We start from the raw sequence: 23,813 nt of genomic DNA, 5'->3' as shown, positions 1-23,813 counted from the left end.
GGGCAAAAGGCAGCAGATCTGAGCCTCCATCTGTGTGGGTCTCAAGCCCTAGCTCTTGTCATGTCCTCATGACATGAGGACATTTTCCCTGAGTGGCTTTTCCTCTGAGTTCTTCAGAGCCCCGGGTTCCTCCAGGATCCCTCAGGGGCACCCCCAGGCAGCAGGGACTTGAGGGAGCTAGGGAAGCCAGCAGCCAGAGCACTACCCTTCTTGGCCAGCTTGACTGGCATTTGATTGCATGCTGAGAAGAGCCCTTCTGAATTGTACGCTCTGCTGTCACCATCCTGAAATACACTTTATTTTTTTGGAGACCATTTTTTTCTTAATTAATTAATTTTTTTTTCAGCTGTGGTGGGTCTTCTTGCTGTACACAGGCTTTCTCTAGTTGCTATCAGTGGGGGCTACTCTTCATTGAGGGTCACGGGCTTCTCGTTGCAGTGGCTTCTCTTGTGCAGCACGGGCTCTGTGGCGCGCAGGCTTCAGTAGCTGCAACTCACGGGCTCTAGAGCACAGACTCAGTAGTCGTGGTGCACGGGCTTAGTTGCTCTGCGGCATGTGGGATGTTCCCCGACCTGGGGTCCAGCCGGTGTCCCTTGTGTTGCAAGGCAAATTCTTAACCACTGGACCGCCAGGGAAGCCCCATCCTGAAATTCTTAACCATTTTGTTAACAAGGGGCTCGCTTATTTGTTTTGCATTAGGCCCCACAAATTGCATAGTCCATCCCACTGAACTGGTTTTCAGGTTAAGCATCACCTGAGAAGATTTCCTTAACTTGCGGGAGGGGACGCTTGGAGGGACAGGACGTCCTGGCCTGAGCTTACCCTGTGGTTTTTCTTGCAGTGAGACCATCATGTTTTTGCACCAGATCTTTTACCAAGGCCTGAAGGCCCGCATCTCCAGCTGGCCCACGCTGGTCCTGGGTGAGTAGCAGCCCTGGCAGGGGTCCTCTGCCCCTCCATCCCCACCCCAACCTGGGAAGTCCATCTACAGTGGCCACCCCCTCCCCCCCCCCACCCCCAGCTGGCAAGACTTTTGTCCTTGCAGAATATACCAGAAGGGCCCTTTAAAAACTCCCAGGAACCCTCAGAGGGCTCAGAGGAGGAAAGACAAATTGGCAAAAGCTACATTTCTGGGAGGAAGTGATATATTTTTAGTTTATCTGTTTTCCCCTTTTAAAAATAAAATATATGTACCCGTTTGAGAAAATTCGAGAATCCAGAAAAGTAGGAAATGGTTAAAAATATCAGCCATAGTTCTGCTTCCCAAAGATAACTACTGTAAACACTTGGGTTTGTTTCCTTCCAATTTTTTTTTTCTATGCATAGATCTTGGTGTGTTTTTTTTCCCATTTTACATAATTGCAAACATACTGAATATAGAATTTGAATCTTACTGTGGGGTTTTTTTTTTACTTAACGTTATTGCATAAGCATTTTCTCAAGCTAAAGCACACTTTTTGATGACTGTGTAGTGCTCCAGGGCCCTGTGAATCTGCCACCGTCTATGTAGACATCTCCCCCTTCTTGGCTCTTAAAGATGTTCTGCCTTTTTGCTGTTACTAGAAACAATAATGTCTACACATGAGGTGGTCTCCATATTAGAGAGCAGTTCCCTGAGATAGGTGTCCAGAGGCTGAATGACTGAAACAAGGGGGGTGGACTCCCCGCTCTGTACCCACCGTCATATTTCTCTCCAAGTCCTCATTCCTGAGAGTGATGTATAGGGGTACCTCTCGCTTCTTGTCTCTCCCACCCTGGGTAGCATCTTCCTTCCACCTAATTCAACAGGAAAAGGTGAGTGTTGTGTCACTTCTGCTGTGAAGTCAAGGAAAAAGGCTCAGGAAGGTGAAGGGACCGCTGAGAGAGGAGAGGCTCCCCTGCCCACAGGCCAGGAGACTTCCACGGGGAGTGAGCGCTATTTCTGTTTTTCTCAGGTCAAAGAGACCTGTTTTCTCCAAGATCAAAAGAAGAAGCAGGTGACTCAGTGGTAAAGAACAGGCCTGCCAATGCAGGAGACATAAGAGCCGTGGTTTGATCCTTGGGTCAGGAAGATCCCCTGGAAGAGGAAATAGCAACCTGCTCCTATATTCTTGCCTAAAAAACACCATGGACAGAGGAGCCTGGCAGGCTACATCCCATAGGGTCACAAAGAGTTGGACACGACTTAATGACTAAGCAAACACACACACATACACTAGAAAGAAGAAAAAGGCTGTACTTTCTGTCCTCATAGGATTGATGAGGTGATCCACTGGGTAGGTGGATGCCTTGCGTAAGAGCTCCCAGTTAAGAGTTTGTTACAAGGAAGTTTTTTCCTTTTATTGAAGTATAGTTAACTTACAATGTTGTGTTCATTTCAGCTGTACAGCAAAGTGATTCAGTTATATCTATATATACGTTCTTTTTGTAATATTCTTTTCCATTATGGTTATTATGGGTTATTGAATATAGTTCCTGGTGCTATACACTGGATGTGTGCGTGCTCAGTCGTGTCCGACTCTTTGCAACCCCACGGACTATAGCCCTCCAGGCTCCTCTGTCCATGGAATTTTCCCAAGAAGAATACTGGAGTGGGTAGCCATTTCCTCCTCCAGGGGGTCTTCCCTACTCAGGGATCAAACCTGCGTCTCCTATGTCTCCTGCCATAGCAGGCAGCTTGTTTACCACTGAGCCACCAGGGAAGCCCTGTGCTATACAGTAGGACCTTCTCATTTATCCGTTCTATATGTAAAAACTTAGAAATGCTAAACCCAAGCTCCCACTCCATCCATCCCCATCCCCCTCCCTCTTGGCAACCACAAATCTGTTCCCTAAGTCTGTGAGTCTGTTTCTGTTTTGTATATAAGTTCATGTCATATTTAGATTCCACATATAAGTGATATCATATGGAGTTTGTCTTTCTCTGTCTGACTTACTTCACTTAGTATAATCATCACTAGCTGCATGGTCTTTCTCTTTAATGGGGTTAGTAAGCAGATGTTTTAGAACAATGGTCCCCAATCTTTTGGGTACCAGGGACTGATTTCATAGAAGACAGTTTTTCCACGGACCAGGGTTAGGGGGATGGTTTCAAGATGTTTCAAGCACAGTACATTTATTGTGTACTTTATTTCTAATCTAACACTGCTGTTGATCTGACAGGAAGTACTGGCCTGGAGGTGGGGGGACCCCTGTTTTAAAGGCTCCATCCCATCCCATCAAGTGTTGAAGGGCAGGTCTGGGCTTTCGAGAGCTGGAAGGACAGGATGCTAGACACCCAGGAGGTTGAGACTGACGGGCCAGCAGGGGCTGCAGAGCTGGGAGGGTGGAGACAGGGGACCCACCTGTGAGGGAACAGAGACTCAGGAAAGCATGTCATGGGGTGGAAAGCCCTGGAACAAAGGAGTCAGGAAACCTGGTTCCAAGCCAGCTGCTGACTCACCTTGTGGCCTCTTACAGGTCCCAGTCACAGATGGGACACTCTGGGAGGGAAGCCCCCTGGAGGGAGGAGGGCACTGGGGTGATGTAATTACAACAGAGGCCAAGGGCAACCCCACAGGTGCTCTGAGACCCAGGTGGCCCCTCAGAGAGGGGCATTGACTGGCCCGAGGGGCTGGTCATCGAGGCAGGGGCTCGGACTGTCATGGGCCCAGCTTGTGCAGGGCAGCTTCCTTCAGCGGAGAGCAGTTCCCACGCAGGGAGGACCCAGCTGATAGCCAGGGGAGAAGCACCTGTGTCCTAAAAGGGGCCCAGGGGCCCCCCCACAGCACCCTCCACACCTGCTTTCTCTGGCCCTCTAGGTGTCAGACTAGATAGGGCTCCATCTCAAAACCCTGTGGTTCTGATGTGATTGATCCTGGTGCCTGGGGCCTCCCTGTCTCTCCTAGGAGAGGGCGGTGGGTCCAGGGTCGGCTCTGAAGGCAGGGTTTTCTCTGGGACCTCCCGGGCAGGGCTGGGGAAGCCGAGGGCCTGGGGGAGGGCGTCAGCCCCTCACCCCACAACGAGGGCACCCCCGCTGCCCGCTGAGCCCCGCCTCCTTGCAGCCGACCTGTTCGACATCCTGCTGCCCATGCTCAACATCTACCAGGAGTTCGTGCGCAACCACCAGTACAGCCTGCAGATCCTGGCGCACTGCAAGCAGAACCGCGACTTCGACAAGCTACTCAAGCACTACGAGGCCAAGCCCGACTGCGAGGAGAGGACGCTGGAGACCTTCCTCACCTACCCCATGTTCCAGGTGTGCCGCCCCACCTGCCGCCCTGCCAGGGCGCATGCGCACATGGGTGGCTGGGTGGTGGGGCCGGGAGGGGTGCGACCGGCAGAGAGCCAGGCCTGTGGGGCAGGGCAGGGGTAGGGGTGGAGAGGCTCGTCCCACCCAAGACCCTGGCTCCAAGTCTGAGATCGGGAGAGTCTGAGATCGGAAGTGCAGTGGGGGTCCTTGGTGCTGAGAACCCTTGTCTCTGCGCCCCCATCCCTTCCCGGGCTCTGTCTCTCCCCTGTATTTCATTTCATCGCCACCTCTCTCCTGCCTCACCTCCCCGCCCCCGCAGATCCCCAGATACATCCTGACGCTGCACGAGCTCCTGGCGCACACCCCTCATGAGCACGTGGAACGCAACAGCCTGGACTATGCCAAGTCCAAACTGGAGGAGCTGTCCAGGTAAGCCCAGCAGCGGGTCCCCACACCAGGGAACCCAGGTCCCCACATCACGGGGCAGGCCCAGGCTTGAGGGTGCCCCCACCAGGAGTTCGCTGAGCCCAAATGGCCAAAACTCATGTTTCTGGTTAAGATTGCGAGGGGTGGGGACCCATAGCCTGTCCCACCTGGAGGCAGAATCCCCAGGAGCAGTCTGAGGGGTTTACAGCTCCAGTCCAGGTGGGCACCGGCGAGATGGGATGGGTGGCTTGCTGTCCCTGGCATAGGTGGGGCCCAGCAAGGGCCTGGGTGGTCAGTGGGCCCATCTCCGGGACTCGCAGACACTCTCTGCCCATTTACTTGGTTCTCCAGCGTCAATGTGTCAATGCTTGTGGCTTTAGGGGCTCCATGGTGTCCCGAGTGTTGGGCCCTCATGTATCCCAGGCTCTGTTCAGCAGTAGGCAGTGTCCATGAGTGGACAGGCCATGGGCGGGCCATTGTCAGAGGCCAAAGCCCCATAGTCAGGGCCTCCCCTGCTCTCCCTCAGTCCCTGGAGCACGGTCTCTGCCCAGGCAGGAGCAGAGGGACCAGGGAGGAGGGCTGCCACACCCAGGTGGTGGGGAGGGGGATTCCCCATCTGTGGGGGCAGGGTAGCATGGAGGGGAGGAGCTTCAGACTCTAGTGTTTCCTGAAAATGGAACCCACTAGAGTTTCTGATGCATGAGGTAAGAGGACAGAGAGAGAACATAGGAGTCGAAAGGGAGTCTGAGCCTGAGCAGCCTCAAGGATGGCACCGCCACGATGCAAGGTGTAGAAAACCGCTGGAGGGGCAGGTTTGAAGGGGTCTTCTTCGCTTCATGGGAGCTCTGTTGGGGGTGTGTTGGGCCTGAGATGGACGACAGCAGTGGAGATGACAAGGAGGGAGAGTCGGTGTTTGACTCTGGAGTTTAGGGAGGCGAGGTGGAACAGGTCATCAGCTCAAACATGGTATTTAAAGTCACCAGCTGGGACTTCCCTGGCGGTCCAGAGATTAAGACTCTGCACTTCCACTGCAGGAGGTGTGGGCTCGATCCCTAGTCAGGGAACTAAGATCCCACATACCACATGGTGCAGCCAGAATTTTTTTTAAAAAGTCACAAGATTGATGAGATCACCAAGGGAGTGAGTTTAAGCAGGAATGAGGTATGAACCAAAGGTTGAGCCCTGGGGCGTCCCCCAGCGGAGGCCAAGAGGTGAGGAGGGGCCTTATGGTCAGAGATGGATGGGTCTGCACGGTGTGGGGCTCAGCCACCAGCCCTGCTGGAGCCCCGCCCACCACCCAGAGCCCTCAACAGCTTCCCGAGTTCAACGAGTGGAACTTGTTGGGCAGCTGGGCAGAGGGAGGACCAGTCTGGCCTGGGGCAGGGCACAGACCCCACAGTGAAGAATTCGGGAGAAGGTGTAAGCAGGGCGTGACTGCAGACTAACAGAACCATTGTGGGGTGTGGACCCCAGTTCTCTCAGGCCACAGGGAGTCAGTACAGTGTACTCTTCCCCGGAGAGAAGATTTGGACCCCGCTGTGAGTTCCTGGACCCTGCGGGATGCCCTGTCCCAGTGCAGGCAGGGGTACAGGAGGCACGTGGGTGCCAGGGAACTTGGCCCAAGACCCCAGTCCCCTCTCCCCCCTGGTGCTGGGTGTACAGACTGCTCTTCCTTTGTCTCCCCGCCCATCACCTACACCTGGTCCTGAGCCCAGCCTGAGCAGCACAAAAGAGGGTTTTCCCATGTGACAGCAGCCCTTTCATCCTCCTCCCACCTTCCCTGGGGTCTGAGGAAAGCTGCAGCTGACTAGAAGCCAGAAGATAACCAGCCCCTCCCTGGCCAACCTCAGAGCCCTGCACCCCTCACCTCTGGGGGCATTTGTCCCACTTCCTTTCCTGAACCCCTCACTCCTAGGCTCCAGGATAACCCAGGTCATCACTTCCAGTTCCCCCAGGAGCCTCAGGCCCTGGAAATCCCAGGCCACCTTCCCAGAGTCCCCAAACTTCCCTAACCTAGGCTCCCCCATTGCAGACTGCAGCCTGGGTCTGCCGTTTACCCTGAGCCGCTGTAGTTTATACATGTCTAACAGCCATCCCCAGATGGCTCAGGGGTAAAGAGCCCACCTGCCAGGGCCAGAGACATAGGAGACCTGAGTTCGATCCCGGGGTCCAGAAGACCCTTGGAGGAAAAAATGACAACCCACTCCAGTATTCTTGCCTGGAGAATCTCATGGACACAGGATGCTGGCTGGCTATAGTTCACAGGGTCCCAAAGAGTCAGACACGACTTGGCAACTAAGCAACAAAGTTTTTATTTTTTTTGATGTGGACCATTTTTTAAAGTCTTTATTGAATTTGTTACACCATTGCTTCTGTTTTATGTTTGGGTTTTTTATGCTGAGTCTGACAGCACCAGGGATCTTAGCTCCCTGATCAGGGATCAAACCTGTGACTCCTGCATTGGATTGTGAAGTTTCAGCCACGGGACCGCCAGGGAGTCCACCCCCTCATTTTGAGCACCTCTAGCCTCTTGAGCCAATCTCTCACTCTCTGCAAGAGAGTCTGATTGCCTTGGGCTGCTACCAAAAGTGAAGTACTTTTGGAGGCTGGAGGAAGGATGGCTACTTCCATCCACAGAACTACCTGAAAGGTCCCTCCCTGGCCCGTGCCCATGTGTTTTCCTGAAGAAGGCTAAGGCCTGGAAAGAGAAGAGCATTGCTGGGAAGGTGGGGGTGGGATGGGTAGAAAACCAAAGCTTCTAAGGCAGAGACCTCATCTCGATGCCCCAGTCTGATAGCCGGCAAAAATGACAAGTTATCATATATCAGCTTTTTTTAACAGTAACATTTTCGCAGCCCTGATAAGGGCAATGGTCACCACCTTTTATTTAAGCACCTGTCATTGCATGAGGTCAGCCCATGCAATGCATTATTTTCCATCCTCACCCCAACAGTTACAAATGGGAAGCTAAGTATTCGAGGGGTTGAGTAATGCTTTCAGCATCAATCACGCTGATTCCCCTGTTCACAGCTCCAGCTCCACCCATGTCATCTCTCATTGTTACGGGGTTTAAATTGGATCATGTCTACGAGAGAACTCTGTTAACCACTGGATATTCGTCAGCTCTCTGAGTGGTCTTACTTGTGGAATTTCAGGCATCAGCAAAGAGGAGACTTTGTGCTTTCCTTAGAGTAGGTGGGGTACTTTTTCCAGACCTCCTTCCAAAAAAAAATATATATTCACTACTTTCCTAAGACTCCTGGAAACACATGGAGCAAAGTTGTTAAGTCACTCCTACCTTTTCCCACCAATGCTATTTTAAAAAGCAGTTAAGTACTGCCACCTCATGGAGAGGAGCAGTGTTGCAGCAGTCAGAACCAGAACAGAAAGTTGCAAGTGTTCTTAGATGAAGGGGCAAACTGTGTCTTGCTTAAACCTCCTAGTTGTGCTGGAGCCTATAGAAATAAACTGCAGTCAATCTTTCCTTGAGCCAACTGGATTTCCAGGTGGTCCAAAAATAAGTCATTCTGGAACCCAAACATTAAGGAAACAACCATATAAAGAGTGTGCAAGGGGGGAGAAGGAAGTGTGACAAATTGAGATAGTAGCATTGACATATACACACTAGCACATGTAAAATAGCTAGTGGGAAGCTGCTGAATAGCACAGGGAGCTTAGCTCAGTGCTCTGTGATACTCTAGAGGGTGGGTTACTCTGTGATACTCAGTGGGAGGAAGGATCTAGAGGGAGGGGACATATATGTGTGTGTATAGCTGATTCATCTGAATATTACTACTGGAAAAACCATAGCTTTGACTATACAGACCTTTGTCAGCAAAGTGATGTCTTTGCTTTTTCATACGCTGTTTAGGTTGGCCATAGCTTTCCTTACAAGGAGCAGGTGTCTTTTAATTTCATGGCTGCAGTCATTGTCTGCAGGGATTTTGGAGCCCAAGAAAATAGTCTGTCACTGTTTCCACATTTCCCCCTTACATTTGGCATGATTCATTGGAAAAGACCCTGATGCTGAAAAGATTGAGGGCAGGAGAAGAAGGGGGCAACAGAGGATGAGATAGTTGGAAGGCATCATCAACTCGATGAACATGAGTTTGAGCAAACTCTGGGAGATAAAGGAGAACAGGGAAGCCTGGTGTTCTGCAGTCCATGGGGTCACAAAGAGTCACATACAGCTGAGCGACTGAACAACAACAAATAGCTAATTCAGATTATTATATAGCTAAAGCGACTGTACTCTGATTTCAAATTTTAATTAATCTTTTTAAAAGAACGTGCAGAGGGGAGAAACAAACACATTTCCCCGAGGCAGGAGTGAGCTTGGTTTGTTTTCTGGATGGAAATGAGGCCGGTAGTGGGGTAAGAGGCAGGTAATGAACAAAGAATGTCTTCTATATGCCCATCTTCTTCCCAGCTCTGCTGTCTCTCCTCCATGTGGGTCAGACCATCTTCTCAGCCTCCCAGAGCTGTTGGAGAATTAGAGGAGCCCACGCCTGTAAAGTGCACGCACACAGTGGGCTCTCTGTGCGTGTAGGCTCTCTCACCTTTGGTGACCACAGGTTCTATCCGAGAATCCAGGCTCTCTTCCCAGGTCCAGCCAGAGACCCGGCATTGCATCCTCCCTGGGCTGGTCTCTGACTGTTCATCCTCACAGGATAATGCACGATGAAGTCAGTGAGACCGAGAACATCCGGAAAAACCTGGCCATTGAACGCATGATCATTGAAGGCTGCGAGATCCTTCTGGACACCAGCCAGACCTTTGTGAGACAAGGTATGGCCTCTCTACCCTGTGTCCCCCACCCATCCCCGGCCAGGTGGGCCCCGGCAGCAGGAGGCAGGCCACACTCAGTGACACCACCAGTTGGCTTGGCTGCCGCGTGCCAAAGCCTGCCGGCATGACTGCGGCGTATTCCGGGCCTGCCGGGGGAAATGTGACAGCTATGTGTAGACGGCGGTGTCTATACATACAGACACCTGATATTGTCAGTTTTCACAGTTTCCTTGTCTCTAGATGTAAACACAATTCTTCCCAGATGGCCTTGGTTTATCTACTGTATACCATCGTAAACACCGGCATGTCCTTTGAAGGAGAGAATACGGGGTGGAGGATGAGGCCAGGTTCTGACTGACCCCCTGAGTCGTGAGCAGTTGCAGTGTCCAAGGTGACGTTGACAAGGGTCAGTCCCTCTGTCCTGTACTCAGCCTCCTTGGCCTCTTGGGGAGGCCGTGATCACAATGGTTCTGGGTGCGGTCCCCTCACTCTTGGGCTTCAGCTGACCTTGGGGACACTGTTAAGAGGCTCAGCCCTAGTGAGAAGGGTGGGTGAAGCTCTCTGGAGCCCAAGGGACTGACTTCCAACTTGGGGATGTTAGAGCCACAGTGCCTTTAAGGTCAGCTCCTTCAGATTCGACGGCCTGTGGGAAATTCAGTGTCTCCTTTCATGCCCAGAGGTGATGCCTCAGGATGGACCTCCACCTTCCTTCCTTCCTTCCTTCCTTCCTTCCTTCCGTCTAGTCCTGGAGGTCTCTGACTACATGAAAGGCTGGCCTGAGCAGCTGGCACTGGTCCCCGCTGCCCTTGGCCTGAACCCCCTCTACTGGGAGTTTGTTCTGAGCCCCTGTGTCCTTCCCCAGGGTCTACCCTGGGACCTGCTGAGCCCAGAGTCAGCCTAGCCTGTGACCCACTCCCCTGAGCTGTGCTGTGCCCAAACTGAGGGGCTGGGCTGGACCTGGAGATTAAACAGGGAGCCCAACAAGCCCTTTCTCATTTATTCTGTCTCACCACCTCCGTGGATGCCTGCCCTATTCATGCCAGTCCAGCTCATATCTCCAGGGATGCCCAGAGAGTAGACCCTGCTCCTCCCTCCAGGGCTGAATGTGCGGGGGAGAGGGGCTCAGGATATAGGGAAGGGGGTCCATGCAGTGATGAATGTGGGCAGGACGCAGAGAGGTGGCCCAGAGCAGGACTAGGGAGAATCAGGGAGGGCTTCCCGAGGAGGTGGCATTGGACTGCAGCAGAACACACCGTGATCAATTGGCCATGTCAACAGTGGCTGCATGTGGCAGCAGGGTGTGTCTTGCTCATCTCTCTGGGCCACAGCCAGCTCCCCACTTCTGCAGTCTCCTGCCACCCCCAGGCCCCAGCCTAGTCCTGCATTCTCACCCTAGGGGCTATGTCCTTCAGCGTTCCTTTGCTTTCTAAGGTCCTGGCCCTGGCTGGGTGGGTCAAAGTTCTGGCATGGAGCTTCTCTCGTCATCCCCCGCCCCCCTAAACCCCACCATGTGGCCCCAAGGAAGGGCTGGAGGGGGTGGCTGAGTCACCTGTCTGCTACCAGGAGCCAGGATTGCCTGGTCCCACTGCCATGGCCACCGGCATCGCCACCCACGTGCAGCTTCAAAGCTGGCTCAGAGGCACAGGTTGTCCTGGGAGATGGACTCAGGGTCTCTCCTCCATCCACAGGTTCCCTCATCCAGGTGCCCATGTCCGAGAAGGGCAAGATCACCAGGGGGCGCCTGGGGTCCCTGTCCCTGAAGAAGGAGGGCGAGAGGCAGTGCTTCCTGTTTTCTAAGCACCTGATCATCTGCACCAGAGGTTCTGGCGGAAAGCTTCACCTGACCAAGGTAAGGCCGGGGCTGGGGAGCTGCTGGGGCTGGAGGTCGGACACCACAGTGACCTGGGGGTCCTGACCAACACTGACCAGGGCCCAGACAGTGGGCAGGGGTGTCAGAGATGCTCAAATATACACACACACACGCTGACTGCTCCAACTGGAAGCTTGGAATGAGCGAACCATTCATGGATTTTCTACTGGAGAAGTCATGGGAAATGGGAAAGTGAGTACAAAGGGGCCCCCCCCCCCACAGCTGGGAGCTGGGTCAGAGGAGCCAGGGGGTTCTGAGAAGCTCTTTCTTACATTTTTATTTCTTTATTTTTAATTTATTTATTTCTGACTGTGCCGGGTTTTTGTTGTTGAGAATGGGCTTTTCTCTAGTTTTGGCAAGTGGGGGCTGCTCTCTGGTTGCAGTGCCTGGGCTTTTCATTGCAGTGGCTTCTCTTGCTGCAGAGCAGACTCCAGGCCCACAGGCTTCAGTAACTGCAGCGAATGGGCTCAACAGTTGCAACTCCTGGGGTCTAGAGCACAGGCTTAGTAGCTGGGGTGCACAGGCTTTGTTGCTCCAAAGCATGTACGATCTTCCTGGACTGGGGATTGAACCCATGTCTCCTGCATTGGTAGGCAGGATTCTTTACCACTGGACTACCAGGAAAGTCCCCAGATAAGCCCTTAAAAGTCCCGTGTGTGTATGTGAGGGGCCAGTGGAGGATGGTCACATCTGGCTGAGGCAGAGCAGCACCCAGAGCCTTTTTCTCATTTCCAACCAAAAAGGAGATCAGACAGCACCCATTTCTGACGCCTTTGAGCACTCACACCCCCAGCACCCCAGGCAGAAGCTACTGCTCCCCAACACAGCACATGGCTTATCCCACTGTTGAGAGCTCAGGATTTGATCCCACCTCTGTTTCTCACACTGTGTGAGCCCGGACACTTCCCGCGCCGGTCCACACCTCACTTCCTCATCTGCTTTGAAATAAGGGTGGCTGTCCTCACCAGGGGCATGCACAGATGCAGGGAGGTGCCCATAGACCTGCTCTGGGAGGTATGATGCCCTTGCCTCTGTAGCGACAGCCTCCCCAAGCTGTGTTCATCCCCATGAAGGCTTGCTTCAGCAGATTTCAACTCTGAACACGCTGTGGCCTTGAGAGGGCCAGAAGGAGCCCTTAATTAAAGCAGAACATCAGGGAAACCATTCTTCCAGACCCTGGACGCCTGGCCCGTAGCTTCCTGCAGCGCTAATAGATCAAGCAGTGGCTTCAGGGAACCTACTGCTTATGTTAACATGTCGACAAATTAGCTGGTCGGCTGCATGGGGGGAAATTAATTTACAAACATGGAATACTCCAGTTTCAACCAAATTGTGTGTCGAGGAAAGCATTCATTATTTATTAGCTCTGGAGTTTCTTTTGGGAAGATCTCTGTCCAGGCTGGAGGAACGGTTCTTCCAGCAGGTGGGAGTCAGTAGGGGTGCTTTGGACTGGAGACTTGAAGGCAGCTTTTCAATCTGAAAGCACATGCCTTTGTGTTTGTTCATTTTATCTTATTTTGGTTTGGGGGGTTGTTTATTTATTTGTTTGAGTTTTAAAAGTCTTTTAGTATACTGGTAAAGATGGAATGTGGGCACTACTCAAATTCTAGCCTTGCTACTTACCCGTGGGTGACCTTACTAAGCCCCAGTTTGCATGCATACTTAGTCACTAAGTCATGTCTAATTCTTTGCAACCCCATGGACTGCAGCATACCAGGCTTCCCTGTCCTTCACTATCTCCTGGAGTCTGCTCAAACTCCTGTCTTTTGAGTGGGTGATGCCATCCAACCATCTCATCCTCTGTTGCCCCCTTCTCCTCCTGCCTGCAGTCTTTCCCAACATCAGGGTCTTTTCCAATGAGTTGGCTCTTCGCGTCAGGTGGTCAAAATATTGGAACTTCAGCTTCAGCATCTGTCCTTCCAGTGAATAGTCAGAGTTTATTTCCTTTAGGATTAACTGGTTTGATCTCTTTGCTGTCCAAGGGACTCCCAAGAGTCTTTTCCAGCTCCACAGTTTGAAAGCATCAATTCTTTGGCGCTCAGCCTTCTTCATATCCAACTCTCACATCCCTGCATGACTACTGGAAAAACCATAGTTTTGACTAGATGGACCTTTGTGAGCCTAGGCTGAGGGATTTCAGACTTCTGCAGACTTGGGGCCACCAGGTGATGCCTCGGAGCTGCTGTGAGACAAGAAGCGACGTGCAAGCTCTCCATCCCCAGCCCAACCTCACCCTCCTCCAGGAGAGGCATCTCTGAGCCAGTCCCAATTGAGTCACTTCATTGGGCTTCTTTTTAACATTTAATTTTCTTTTGAGATTTTTTTTTATGTGGACCATTTTTAAAATCTTTACTGAATTTGTTACAGTATTGCTTCTGTCGTGTGCTAAGTCACCAGTTATGTCCAACTGTTTATGACCCCATGGACTGTAGCCTGCCAGGTTCCTCTGTCTGTGGGGATTCTCCAGGCAAGAATACTGGAGTGGGTTGCCATTTCCTTCTCCAGGGGATCTTCCCAACCCAGGGTTTGAACCCATGTCTCTTACATCTCCTGCACTGGCAGGCGGGTTCTTCACCACTAGCGCCACCTGTTTTGGTTTTTTGGCCAAGAGACACATGGGATCTTAGTTCTCCAACCAGGGACAAAACCCATACCCCCTGCATTGGAAGGTGAAGTCTTAACCACTGGACCACCAGAGAAGTCCCTGGGCTCCTCATATGAAGATAAAATTCTCCGACTTAAAAACCAGAATACCCTCTTGGCTATGATGTGCACATACACGTGTGTGTCTGTCGCTTTTAGAGTCCCTCCTCGTACTGACATTCTGGAACTCCGAACCTAGAGCATCTCCCCCCCGCCCCCACCCCTGATTCAAGGTGGCCCCGCTCTTTTTCAGAACGGAGTCATATCCCTCATTGACTGCACCTTGCTGGAGGAGCCAGAGAGCACGGAGGAAGAAGGTGAGCGCGAGGCCACGTGCAGGCCAGTGTGTCCTCACACAGATCACACACTCTCACCCCGAGAGGTGGAGCCCAGGCTGTGGGAGGAGAGGAGGATGCTGAAGTTCGGGGATCATTGTCCTGGATCTGGAGAGGCCAGTCTGGGTCTTTAGAGAAGGAGCTCCCTGGCCCAGTGGGTGACCACCTCCACCCCCTTCCTGGTTCCTTCCAAGCTCCTTGGGTCCCTGGGTTTGGGGGTCCCGCAGGTCAGAGAGCACCTTCATTAATGCATCCATGTGCTGCATGCATCGTTGCTCACTGGAGAGCCAGGAAGATGCCAGGGAGGTGCCAGACCCAGCTCTGTCCTCCAGCACAAACAGGTGGGGTGTGCAGGGACACACGTGCTCCCACCAGAGGGAGCGTAGGGGACCATCCCCCACAGTGAGGCTGGCGGGACCAGGACCCAGGACTGGAAACAAGACTCGGGGAGAAGGGAGCATGTGAGGGGGACCTCAGCACACCAGAAGGGCCAGGTAGGGGGGCCCAAGTGCCTGGAAAGCCTTGGCATGGGGCTGTCTCTGGATTTCTGTCTCCCGGGGAATTAGAGTTGGGGGATGGGCCTGTTATTTGGGGTTAAGGGGTGGCGTCACTGCTCTCTCTCGATTGGACCCAAGTTGCTCCTCGTCTTCCTGCTTCGTGACTCCCCAGCGAGGCTCCGGATCCCTGCCCTAGGGGTACACCGGCTGGATGGGCCATCTCTGCCCTTCTCTAGTTCAGGACTCCATGGGCGGGGCTGTGTCTGAGGACCTCAGATTCTAGTCCCAGCTTGGTCTCGGGCTCAGGTTTTGCTGGGAGCTGGGAGCCTCATCCACACACTCACATACACACACGCATGCCCTGGTCAGCCCCAGGGAGCTGAGCTCTGCACCCCTCATGACCCTCCACCCAGGGCAGAGCCAAGCAGCCCCCACAAGGCAAGAATAAACCTGTAGTAGCTCACCCGAGGCTCTTACCAGCATGATCGTCTTCAGTCTTGGCCACAGCCGGTCCAGACCCCGGTGGAACTATCAGTCCCCAAGCCCTTTTTCCTCCAAGTCCAGGAAAGGTAGAGACACAGCCCCAAGCACCCCCACTTGACATGCAGACACCCCACTTCCGAGCAGCTGAAACCATCGCATCCCCGGGTCACCACACGGAGCAGGAACCCCTCTCCCCAGCAAGGCACCTTCAGATTCTCAAGTGTCAGCACCGGAAGGGTCAGAGAACTCAGAGCCATCACATCCCACTCTACTTGTGGAAAGACGTCTGAAGCCCAGAGCAGGAAGGACACCCCCTCCACCCCAGAGTCACCCAGCAAGTAGAGCCCAGAGCTGTAGCAGGCCCTCGGCAACACTCAGGCCAGTGAATGTGGAGACATTGGAAGGAGTCCCTGAACTGTGATCTTAGTCTTTCCAAATAAAGAGAGTTCAAGGAGCCCTACAGGTTAAGAGTAGAAATAAAAATACCCAGGATTTACTTTGGCTTTGGGGACCTCTCAGCTGAGATAAATGTCCAGCCCAGCAGCTCAAGATCTAAGGTTCTCCACCTGGCCCCTGGATCACCTTGGCAGAGCAGGAAGTGAAGTGAAGTGAAAGTCACTCAGTCGTGTCCGACTGTTTGTGACCCCATGGACTATACAGTCCATGGAATTCTCCAGGCCAGAATACTGGAGTGGGTAGCCTTTCCCTTCTCCAGGGGATCTTCCTAACCCAGGGATGGAACCCAGGTCTCCCTTTTTGCAGACAGATTCTTTACCAGCTGAGCCACAAGGGAAGCCCAGGATGCAAAGCAGGAGGACCTGGCTTAACCCCTGCCCAGCAGGGGGTGGGGGTGTCTTACAAAAGTCCTCCCTGAGGACCTCAGACCCTCACTGGGGTTAGGAGAGCAGAGTCAACTGGGGAATCCTAAAAGCTATTCCGACATGGAATCAGAGCTGTCCCTGTGTGGCTGGAAGCTACTCTGTACTCCAGGTCTGTCTTACCATCTTTGAAATGGGGATTCCTCGCCTTAAAAAAGAAAAAAAAGTTCTGATTTAGAATATGAACTTACGGTTTCTGGGAGGAACAGGATTGTTAGAGACTTTGGGAAGGTCATGTACACACTGTTATATTTTAAATGAATAACCAACAAGGACTTCCTATATAGCACAGGGAACTCTGCTCAATGTTATGTGGCAGCCTGGATGGGAGGGGAGTTTGGGGGAGAATGGATATATGTATATGGATGGCTGAGTCCCTTTGCCATTCACCTAAAACTACCACAATATTGTTCATCGGCTGTACTCCAATACAAAATAAAAAGCTTGGAGTTTGGGAAAAAATAAAAATACACCAAGGCATGAATCCAAAGAAGACAAAAATATAGTTCTGAAGCTAGCAAGAGGCCTGATGCCTTAGCGATGCCATGCCTTCACCACCAGTTGTTTTCCAACTCAAAAAAGGCCCACACTCATCCTGCTAACTCTGTGTTTTGCAACTGGAAGCCAAAGGGTCTGGCCAAGATGTAGACCACTTGGATTTCAAGATCGGGGTGGAACCAAAGGATTCACCACCCTTCACTGTCATCCTCGTGGCCTCGTCCAGACAGGAGAAGGCGGCGTGGACTAGTGACATCAGCCAGGTGAGTGGTATCACCTGTCCCTGAGGGCAGGTGTTACCTTCCTTCATGCCTGCACTGTTTGGAGGAAAGGGCAGCTGCAGGGTCCTAATGGGAAAGACCCAGGTATCAACAGGAACAGCCCCATCCAAGGCTGAGCCCCGCTAGCTGTCTACTCCCCCAAGGCCCCTAGGCCTCCTGTAGGTGTGGGGGCCCCTTGCATCCAGAACATCTGTAGGGCAGGTTTGAGAACCCCAGGTTCCTGGGCTCCCTGTTGGTCCCCTGAGTTTACTACATTCACATCTCTGGTATGAGGCCTGGGAACCTACACATTAGCCCTGCAGTGGGCAGAGGACAGAGGAGGCTGGAGGCCCCACTGAGTTGGCCTTCAATGAGAGAGACCCCAGATCACTGTGGATCTGATCCTGTCCTTGACGTTGGACCTCAGAAATCACCCCGAGAATGGCCAGAGTGAGACACTTTCACTTTCACAAACACCCCGGGGGAGGGGGTGTAGGAATCATTATCCCCATTTTGTAGATAGGGAGGCTGAGGCCCAAGTAGGTCAAGTAAAGTCCCAAAAGGTCACTGAGCTCGGGACTTGACTTCTGGCCAGAATCCACAGGACGCTCTGTGTTGACCCTGCCCTTGCCTGGATGGTGCTCTTTGACCCTGTGTCAGGCGGGGGCACGTGAACCCTCACTGAGCAGAGCCCCTGCCAGGCCTGTCTCAGCACAGAGACTGAGGCTCTGACTGGGAGCCCTCTCTCTGACTCCAGTGTGTGGATAACATCCGGTGCAACGGGCTGATGATGAACGCCTTTGAGGAAAACTCCAAGGTCACGGTGCCACAGATGATCAAGTAAGTGCCCAAGCCCCATGTGGTCTGGGCTGAGCTCCAGAGACCGAAGGTCACACAGTGACGTCAGGGGGCTCGGGAGATGCTGAGTGTCACCTCTGGGGTGCTCTAGGCATGTGTTCTGAGTTTACGTCTATTTGGTTGATGGCTTTGATCTAGTTTTTGTAGTTGTTTTTGTCCTGAAAATGTGTATTTTTTTATTGTTGTTCAGTCGTCTGACTCTTTGCAACCCCATGGACTGCAGCACACCAGGCTTCCCCGTCCTTCACCATCTCCCCAAGTTTGCTCAAACTCATGTCAGCGATGCCATCCAACTATCTGATCCTCTGTCACCCTCTTCTCCTGCCTTCAATCCTTCACAGCATCAGGGTCTTTTCTAATGAGTCGGTTCTTCACATCACCTGGCCAAAGTATTACAGCTTCAGCATCAGTCCTTCCAATGAATATTTAGGGTTCATTTCCTTTCTGATTGACTGGTTTGATCTCCTTGCAGTCCAAAGGACTCTCAAGAGTCTTCTCTAGCACCACAGTTCAAAAACATCAATTCTTTGGTGCTCAGCCTTCTTTATAGTCCAACTCTCACATTCAATTAGGCTGTTTAAAATAGAATATCAGGAATGACACTTAATGCATTCTTTTTTTTTTTTTTTTTAGGAGATGGCTTTTTTAAAAAATATTTATTTGTTTATTTGGCTGCACCGGGTCTTAGTTATGGCATGTGGAATCTAGTTCCCTGACTAGGGATTGCGCCCCCTGCATTGGAAGTGAAGAGTCTTAGCCACAGGACTACCAAGGAAGTCCTTATTTTTTTGTAATTTTTATTTTTTCTTTATTTTTTAATTGAAGGAAAATTGCTTCACAATATTGTGTTGGCTTCTGCCATACATCAAGTTCCCTATTTTTTAAATAGCTATTTTTCTTTGGTTTGAGCACCCCAGGGAGGAGGGACCAGGGGGTGTCCTCCTGCTGAACTCAGCTTTCTGAGCCCCACTGGGCAGTGCAGCCCTGACCTGTACCAGGCCTGCTTCTCCTCCAGCATCCACTCACCTGACCCCCTCATGGCTCGCCCTACCACGGGTGGCCTGCTGGCCTCTGACCTCCATCTGAACCTCTGAATCCCCAGCCTGCTCTGTCCCCCTTACAGACACCAGGAGCCAGCTGACCCACCCTGGGGATGTTGTCCTGCCCAAAGCAAACATCGGGACCCACTGCCTCTTTGCCTCTTGAAGTACACACTCTGGGGAGCTGCAGACCATTGTGGAGCAAGTGTGTGAAAGGGTCCCCCCACATACCCGGTTTCCACGGCAGGCCTGATGGAGCGAGCGCGCCAGGAGCTAGGGGCTAGCCAAGGCAGTGTGATGTCCATCAGGTGTTCTAAGCATCTGGATGAGTTTATGAGGACTTCTCCCCACCCCAGTGGGTTTCAGTGTATTCACAGTGTCATGCTACCATCACCACTAATTCCAAAATATTCCCATCACCCCCAAAAGAAACCTCATGTGTGTTAGTAGTTATTCCAGTTCCCCCCCGTTTCTATCCCTGGCAACCACTAACCTACTTTCTGTGTCTGTAGATTTGTTCGTTCTGGACAGTTCATGGAAATGAAATCTTGCAACACGTGGACTTTTGTGACAGGGTTCTTTCACCTGGCATGTTTTCAGAAGTCATCCATGTTGCAGTGTATATCAGCATTTCATTCCTTTTTATGGCTGAATAATATTCCATTGTATGAACAAACCACATTCTGTGTATCCTTTCATCAGTTGATGGACATTTGGGTCGTTTCCACTTTTCCACAATTATGAATAATGTTGCTCTGAATATCCATGTCCAAATCTGCTTTGTGAACAGATTTTCTTCATAGTTTGTGAACTCGGCAGCACATTATTCATTAATTTATTTATATTTAGTTTTGGCTATACTGGGCCTTCACTGCTGCACTCCGGCTTTTTCTAGTTGCAGCGAGCAGGGGCTGCTCTCTAGTTGTGGTGTGCAGGCATCTCACTGCAATGGCTTCTCTGGTTGCAAAGCACAGACTCTAGGTATTCAAGGGGTCAGCAGTTGTGGTGCACAGGCTTAGTTGCCCCATTGCATGGGGGATCTTCCCAGACCAGGGATTGAACTCGTGTCCCCTGCATTGGCACACAGATCCTTAACCACTGGACCACCAGGGAAGTGCAAGCAATATATTATTTTTAAGTTTATTGTATTTTATCTAGCACTTCTAGGAGTTTTATAATGTCAGGTCATCAGGCATGATTGGGAAAAAGAAGTTGTAGCCCATTCTTTCACAACTTCAGTTTTCCAAAGCTTTCCTTGTTCCCATCATAAGCCACTGCATCCTTGATTATTGGTGTGTTGGGGAGACAGTGATGGTTGGGCCGTGGTCCAGCCCTCAGGGAGAGCGCGGCCTGGCTGGGGAGACAGCCATGGACTCAGGCACCTTCAGACCCAAGTCCTTCCTCCATCCCTCCCTCCTCCCTCCTCAGGTCCGACGCTTCGTTGTATTGCGACGACGTGGACATTCGCTTCAGCAAAACCATGAACTCCTGCAAAGTGCTGCAGATCCGGTACGCCAGCGTGGAGCGGCTACTGGAGCGACTGACCGACCTGCGCTTCCTGAGCATCGACTTCCTCAACACCTTCCTGCACTCTTATCGCGTCTTCACCACCGCCGTTGTGGTCCTGGACAAGCTCATCACCATCTACAGGAAGCCCATCAGTGCCATCCCTGCCAGGTGGGCAGGCTCCTCCACACCCCCCACCTGACCCCACCCCCCAACCCCGCCTCGGGCTGATCCACAGACTTCCTGGGCCCCGGAGGGAAACTGAGTTCAGCCCCAGGCTGAAACTTAAGGGGCAGATGTGAGCACTGTCCCAGAAACGAGCCTGCCCTCTGCAAAGACGTGGGAGAGGGCTGGCCTGCCTGACGCTCCTGCTCGGCCCCAGCTTTCTCCTCCTGCCTTCAAGCTCCAGGGGTGGGGTAGAGTTTGGTGGTCACCGTGTTGTATCCTCCCTAACCTCCTTGAACCCTAGGGCCTGCTCTTCTTTCCACCTTCCCCACTGAAGAAAGGAAAAAAAAACAAAGGGTGGACTCAAGAAAAGAAGGGGGGGGGTGGGAGGAAAGTCCGAGAAAGGGAGAATCTTATCCCTTTTCTGCTTAGACCGCATCTTGCTGTAAAGAGAGCAGGTAGCCCCTTTTTGCACACTCGGGCTGGTTCCGCCTGTGGAGGGCAAGCACCCAAGTGGAGTGGAAGGGACACTGGGTTTAAGGTCAGGAGGCATCAGAGGAGTCATTTCCCGTCTCTAAGCCCCAGCTTCCTTGTCCATAAACTGTGTGGACCTGGGTGAGGTCAGAGCGTGTAGGTGACACCAGGCCTGTGCGGGAGACAAAGGGAGCTTTCTTAGAAGCCTACAGGTCAGGGGGACCCACAGAATGTCAGGTCAGCCGCTGCTGCTGACCAGAGGGAGGTGAAGAGGGAGCTTTAGGCAGACCCGCTGCCCCACCAAAGCCCATGCCCACCCCCCAGAGCAGGACTCTTGGGCCCAGAGAAACCTGGCCACTGGCCATTGAAGCACATGGCCCCTCTGGTGTGGCCTCCTCTCAGACCTGCCTGCTCAGAGGACCCGCCTGGGGTCAGGGATCATGAAGATGAAGGAGCCACCACTGCCCTCTGGTGGGGACCAGAGACAGAGGACTCCGCGGCCTGGGCAGGCAGGCAGGCTCCACTGGGCTGACCATCTGTTTTCATCCCCCACCCCACCCACCCCTGCAGGTCACTGGAGCTCTTGTTCGCCAGCGGCCAGAACAACAAGCTCCTGTACGGGGACCCCCCCAAGTCCCCACGTGCCACCCGCAAGTTCTCCTCACCACCGCCCCTGTCCATCACCAAGACGTCATCGCCCAGCCGCCGGCGGAAGCTCTCCCTCAACATCCCAATCATCACGGGCGGCAAGGCCCTGGATCTGGCCGCGCTCAGCTGTAGCTCCAACGGCTACACCAGCATGTACTCGGCCATGTCACCCTTTGGCAAAGCCACGCTGGACCCCAGCAAGCTCTACGTGTCCAGCAGCTTTGCCAACAAGATCCCAGATGAGGGTGACGCTGCCACCGAGAAGTCCGAAGAGCCCTCTGCCCTCAGCAAGCAGAGTGAGTGGATGCCCCCAGGCTCAATGGCCACGGAGGCTGGCCAGCTCCCTTGGGACAGGAGGGGTAGGCTGAGGGGGTACAGCCAGATTACGGTGGCCATGCAGAGGCTGGGTAGGGGAGAGGCAGGCAGAGACACCCAGGAAGGTGTCCCCCCCATCATCAGGTGTCCCATTGCCCTGATAACTGCTTCCTCCTGCATCCTTATTTCTGTCCATCTCTGCAGCAGACATGCCCTGGGCCAGGCCTCGGTCAGGGCCTGCGAGAGAAGAGGGCAGCAGACCTGGCTCCTGCCCCCAGGATTCACAGTGTGGCTGAGAATCAGGGCTAGACATGGAAATAGGATATTGTGTTGGAGGGGTGCTCAGGAGACCCTGGGGAGAGTCAGAGAAGGCTTCCTGGAGGGCCCGTCAGATCTAGATGTGTCACATATAGAGGAATGGAGAACATTCTAGACCAGTGGAATGGAGTGGGCGAGACTAAGGGGCGAGGAAGAGTGTTGTGTGTTCAGGGAACAGCGTGAAGCGCAGCACACACCTGCGATGCTGGGTGTGGAGATGACGGCTACAGGTGATGGCGGCCAGGCTGGGCCCTCACTGCTCTCAGAAACCTGACCATTCCAGGACGGTGTCCCTTTGGAGGGTTGTCTGGCTCTGTCTGGGGTTAGGTCAGCCCATATCCTGGGTGACACCAGCCTTGCAGTGGTTAGCATACATATGCATGCACACACACACACACACATATACTCAACCCTGGGCTGGACAGAAGCCCCCAGCCTTCAAGGAGCAGGCCTTGGAAAAAAATTTAAGATGGTTGGAATTTCTCTCCTCTGAGTTGAGAAGGTGGAAGGCAGGGGAACCTCCAACAGAGGGCATGGCTGGGAAGGGGTGAAGCCCCCAGGACCTCCATACCAGGTAACATTTACTGTGGCGCATGCAGTAAACGGGATGCACACGGCTGAAAGTCAATTACCAAAGTGACAGCCTACCAGAGAGCCCAGAGGCCATCCTGCAGGACCAAGGGGCAGAATCCTAGCCAGGAAACACGGCAAGTAAATGTCATTTGGTTTCCGAGGTGGAATCCTAGACTACAAAGGGGACACTGGGTAGAAACTAAGGAAATCTGAATAAAGCATGGCCTTTAGCTGAAAAAAATGACTAGGGACTTCCCTAGAGGTCCAGGGGTTAAGACTCTGTGCTTCCAATGCAGAGGACCTGGTTTAGATCCCTCGTTGGGAAACTTAGGACCTTGAGTGCCACATGGTGAGGCCAAAAATATTAAAATCTTTTTGAAAAAGTCAACGATTATTTGAGAAATACCAAATTGTTTCCTTCTTTCCTTCCAGGCTCAGAAGTCTCCATGAGGGAAGAGTCAGACAATGATCAAAACCAGAGTGACGATGGTGACGCTGAGACATCCCCCACCAAATCTCCAACAACACCAAAATCAGTCAAAAGCAAAAACTCCTCAGGTACAGCTCACCAACCCAGAACTGCAAATAGATTCCAGACGTTGTGTGAGATGCAGGTGGGGGAGGGCAGCAGGTCAGGCTGAGGGAGACCAGTGGGTGTCACGCCTTGTGTTTCATGAGTGACTCCTCAGTGCAGGAACCCGGCTGCACTTCCCAGCCTGGGGGCGACTCTGGGGGCTGCAGCGCTGGCTGGGAAATCCTGCTGTTCTTCTCGGCAGTCCCCCCACCGACCTCAGACAACGCTGTGTAACCCACCCTGTCCAGGTGGGCAGGAAGGCCCATCTTTTGGCTTCATTTATGGAAGATCCGGGTTTCCCTGGTGACTCAAGACGGTAAAGAATCCTCCTGCAATGCAAGAGACCTGGGTTCAATCCCTAGGTCAGGAAGATCCCCTGGAGAAGGGAATGGCTGCCCACTCCAGTATTCTCGCCTGGAGAGAATTCCATGGACAGAGGAGCCTGACAGGTTGC

The 23,813-nt window shown here is 52.7% G+C and overlaps 1 protein-coding gene across 3 annotated transcripts in view; it reads left to right on the top strand.

The window, feature by feature from the left end:
• The window catches only part of RASGRF1 (Ras protein specific guanine nucleotide releasing factor 1), a 102,524-nt gene that overhangs the window by 45,878 nt on the left and 32,833 nt on the right, over positions 1-23,813 (top strand). For all 3 annotated transcript variants that reach the window (XM_043922500.1, XM_043922503.1, XM_043922501.1), the window contains exons 6-16: positions 842-921; positions 4,023-4,216; positions 4,530-4,639; positions 9,306-9,424; positions 11,113-11,273; positions 14,191-14,254; positions 16,755-16,891; positions 17,646-17,728; positions 20,215-20,463; positions 21,502-21,875; positions 23,218-23,343. In XM_043922500.1, the coding sequence (XP_043778435.1) occupies positions 842-921; positions 4,023-4,216; positions 4,530-4,639; positions 9,306-9,424; positions 11,113-11,273; positions 14,191-14,254; positions 16,755-16,891; positions 17,646-17,728; positions 20,215-20,463; positions 21,502-21,875; positions 23,218-23,343 (1,697 nt within the window). The remainder of the gene's footprint in view (positions 1-841; positions 922-4,022; positions 4,217-4,529; positions 4,640-9,305; positions 9,425-11,112; positions 11,274-14,190; positions 14,255-16,754; positions 16,892-17,645; positions 17,729-20,214; positions 20,464-21,501; positions 21,876-23,217; positions 23,344-23,813) is intronic.

Source organism: Cervus elaphus, chromosome 13, assembly GCF_910594005.1.
Source record: "Cervus elaphus chromosome 13, mCerEla1.1, whole genome shotgun sequence".
Classification (NCBI taxonomy): domain Eukaryota; kingdom Metazoa; phylum Chordata; class Mammalia; order Artiodactyla; family Cervidae; genus Cervus; species Cervus elaphus.
The sequence above is the reverse complement of the archived record's forward strand: the minus strand, read 5'-3'. Positions and strand labels throughout refer to the sequence as shown.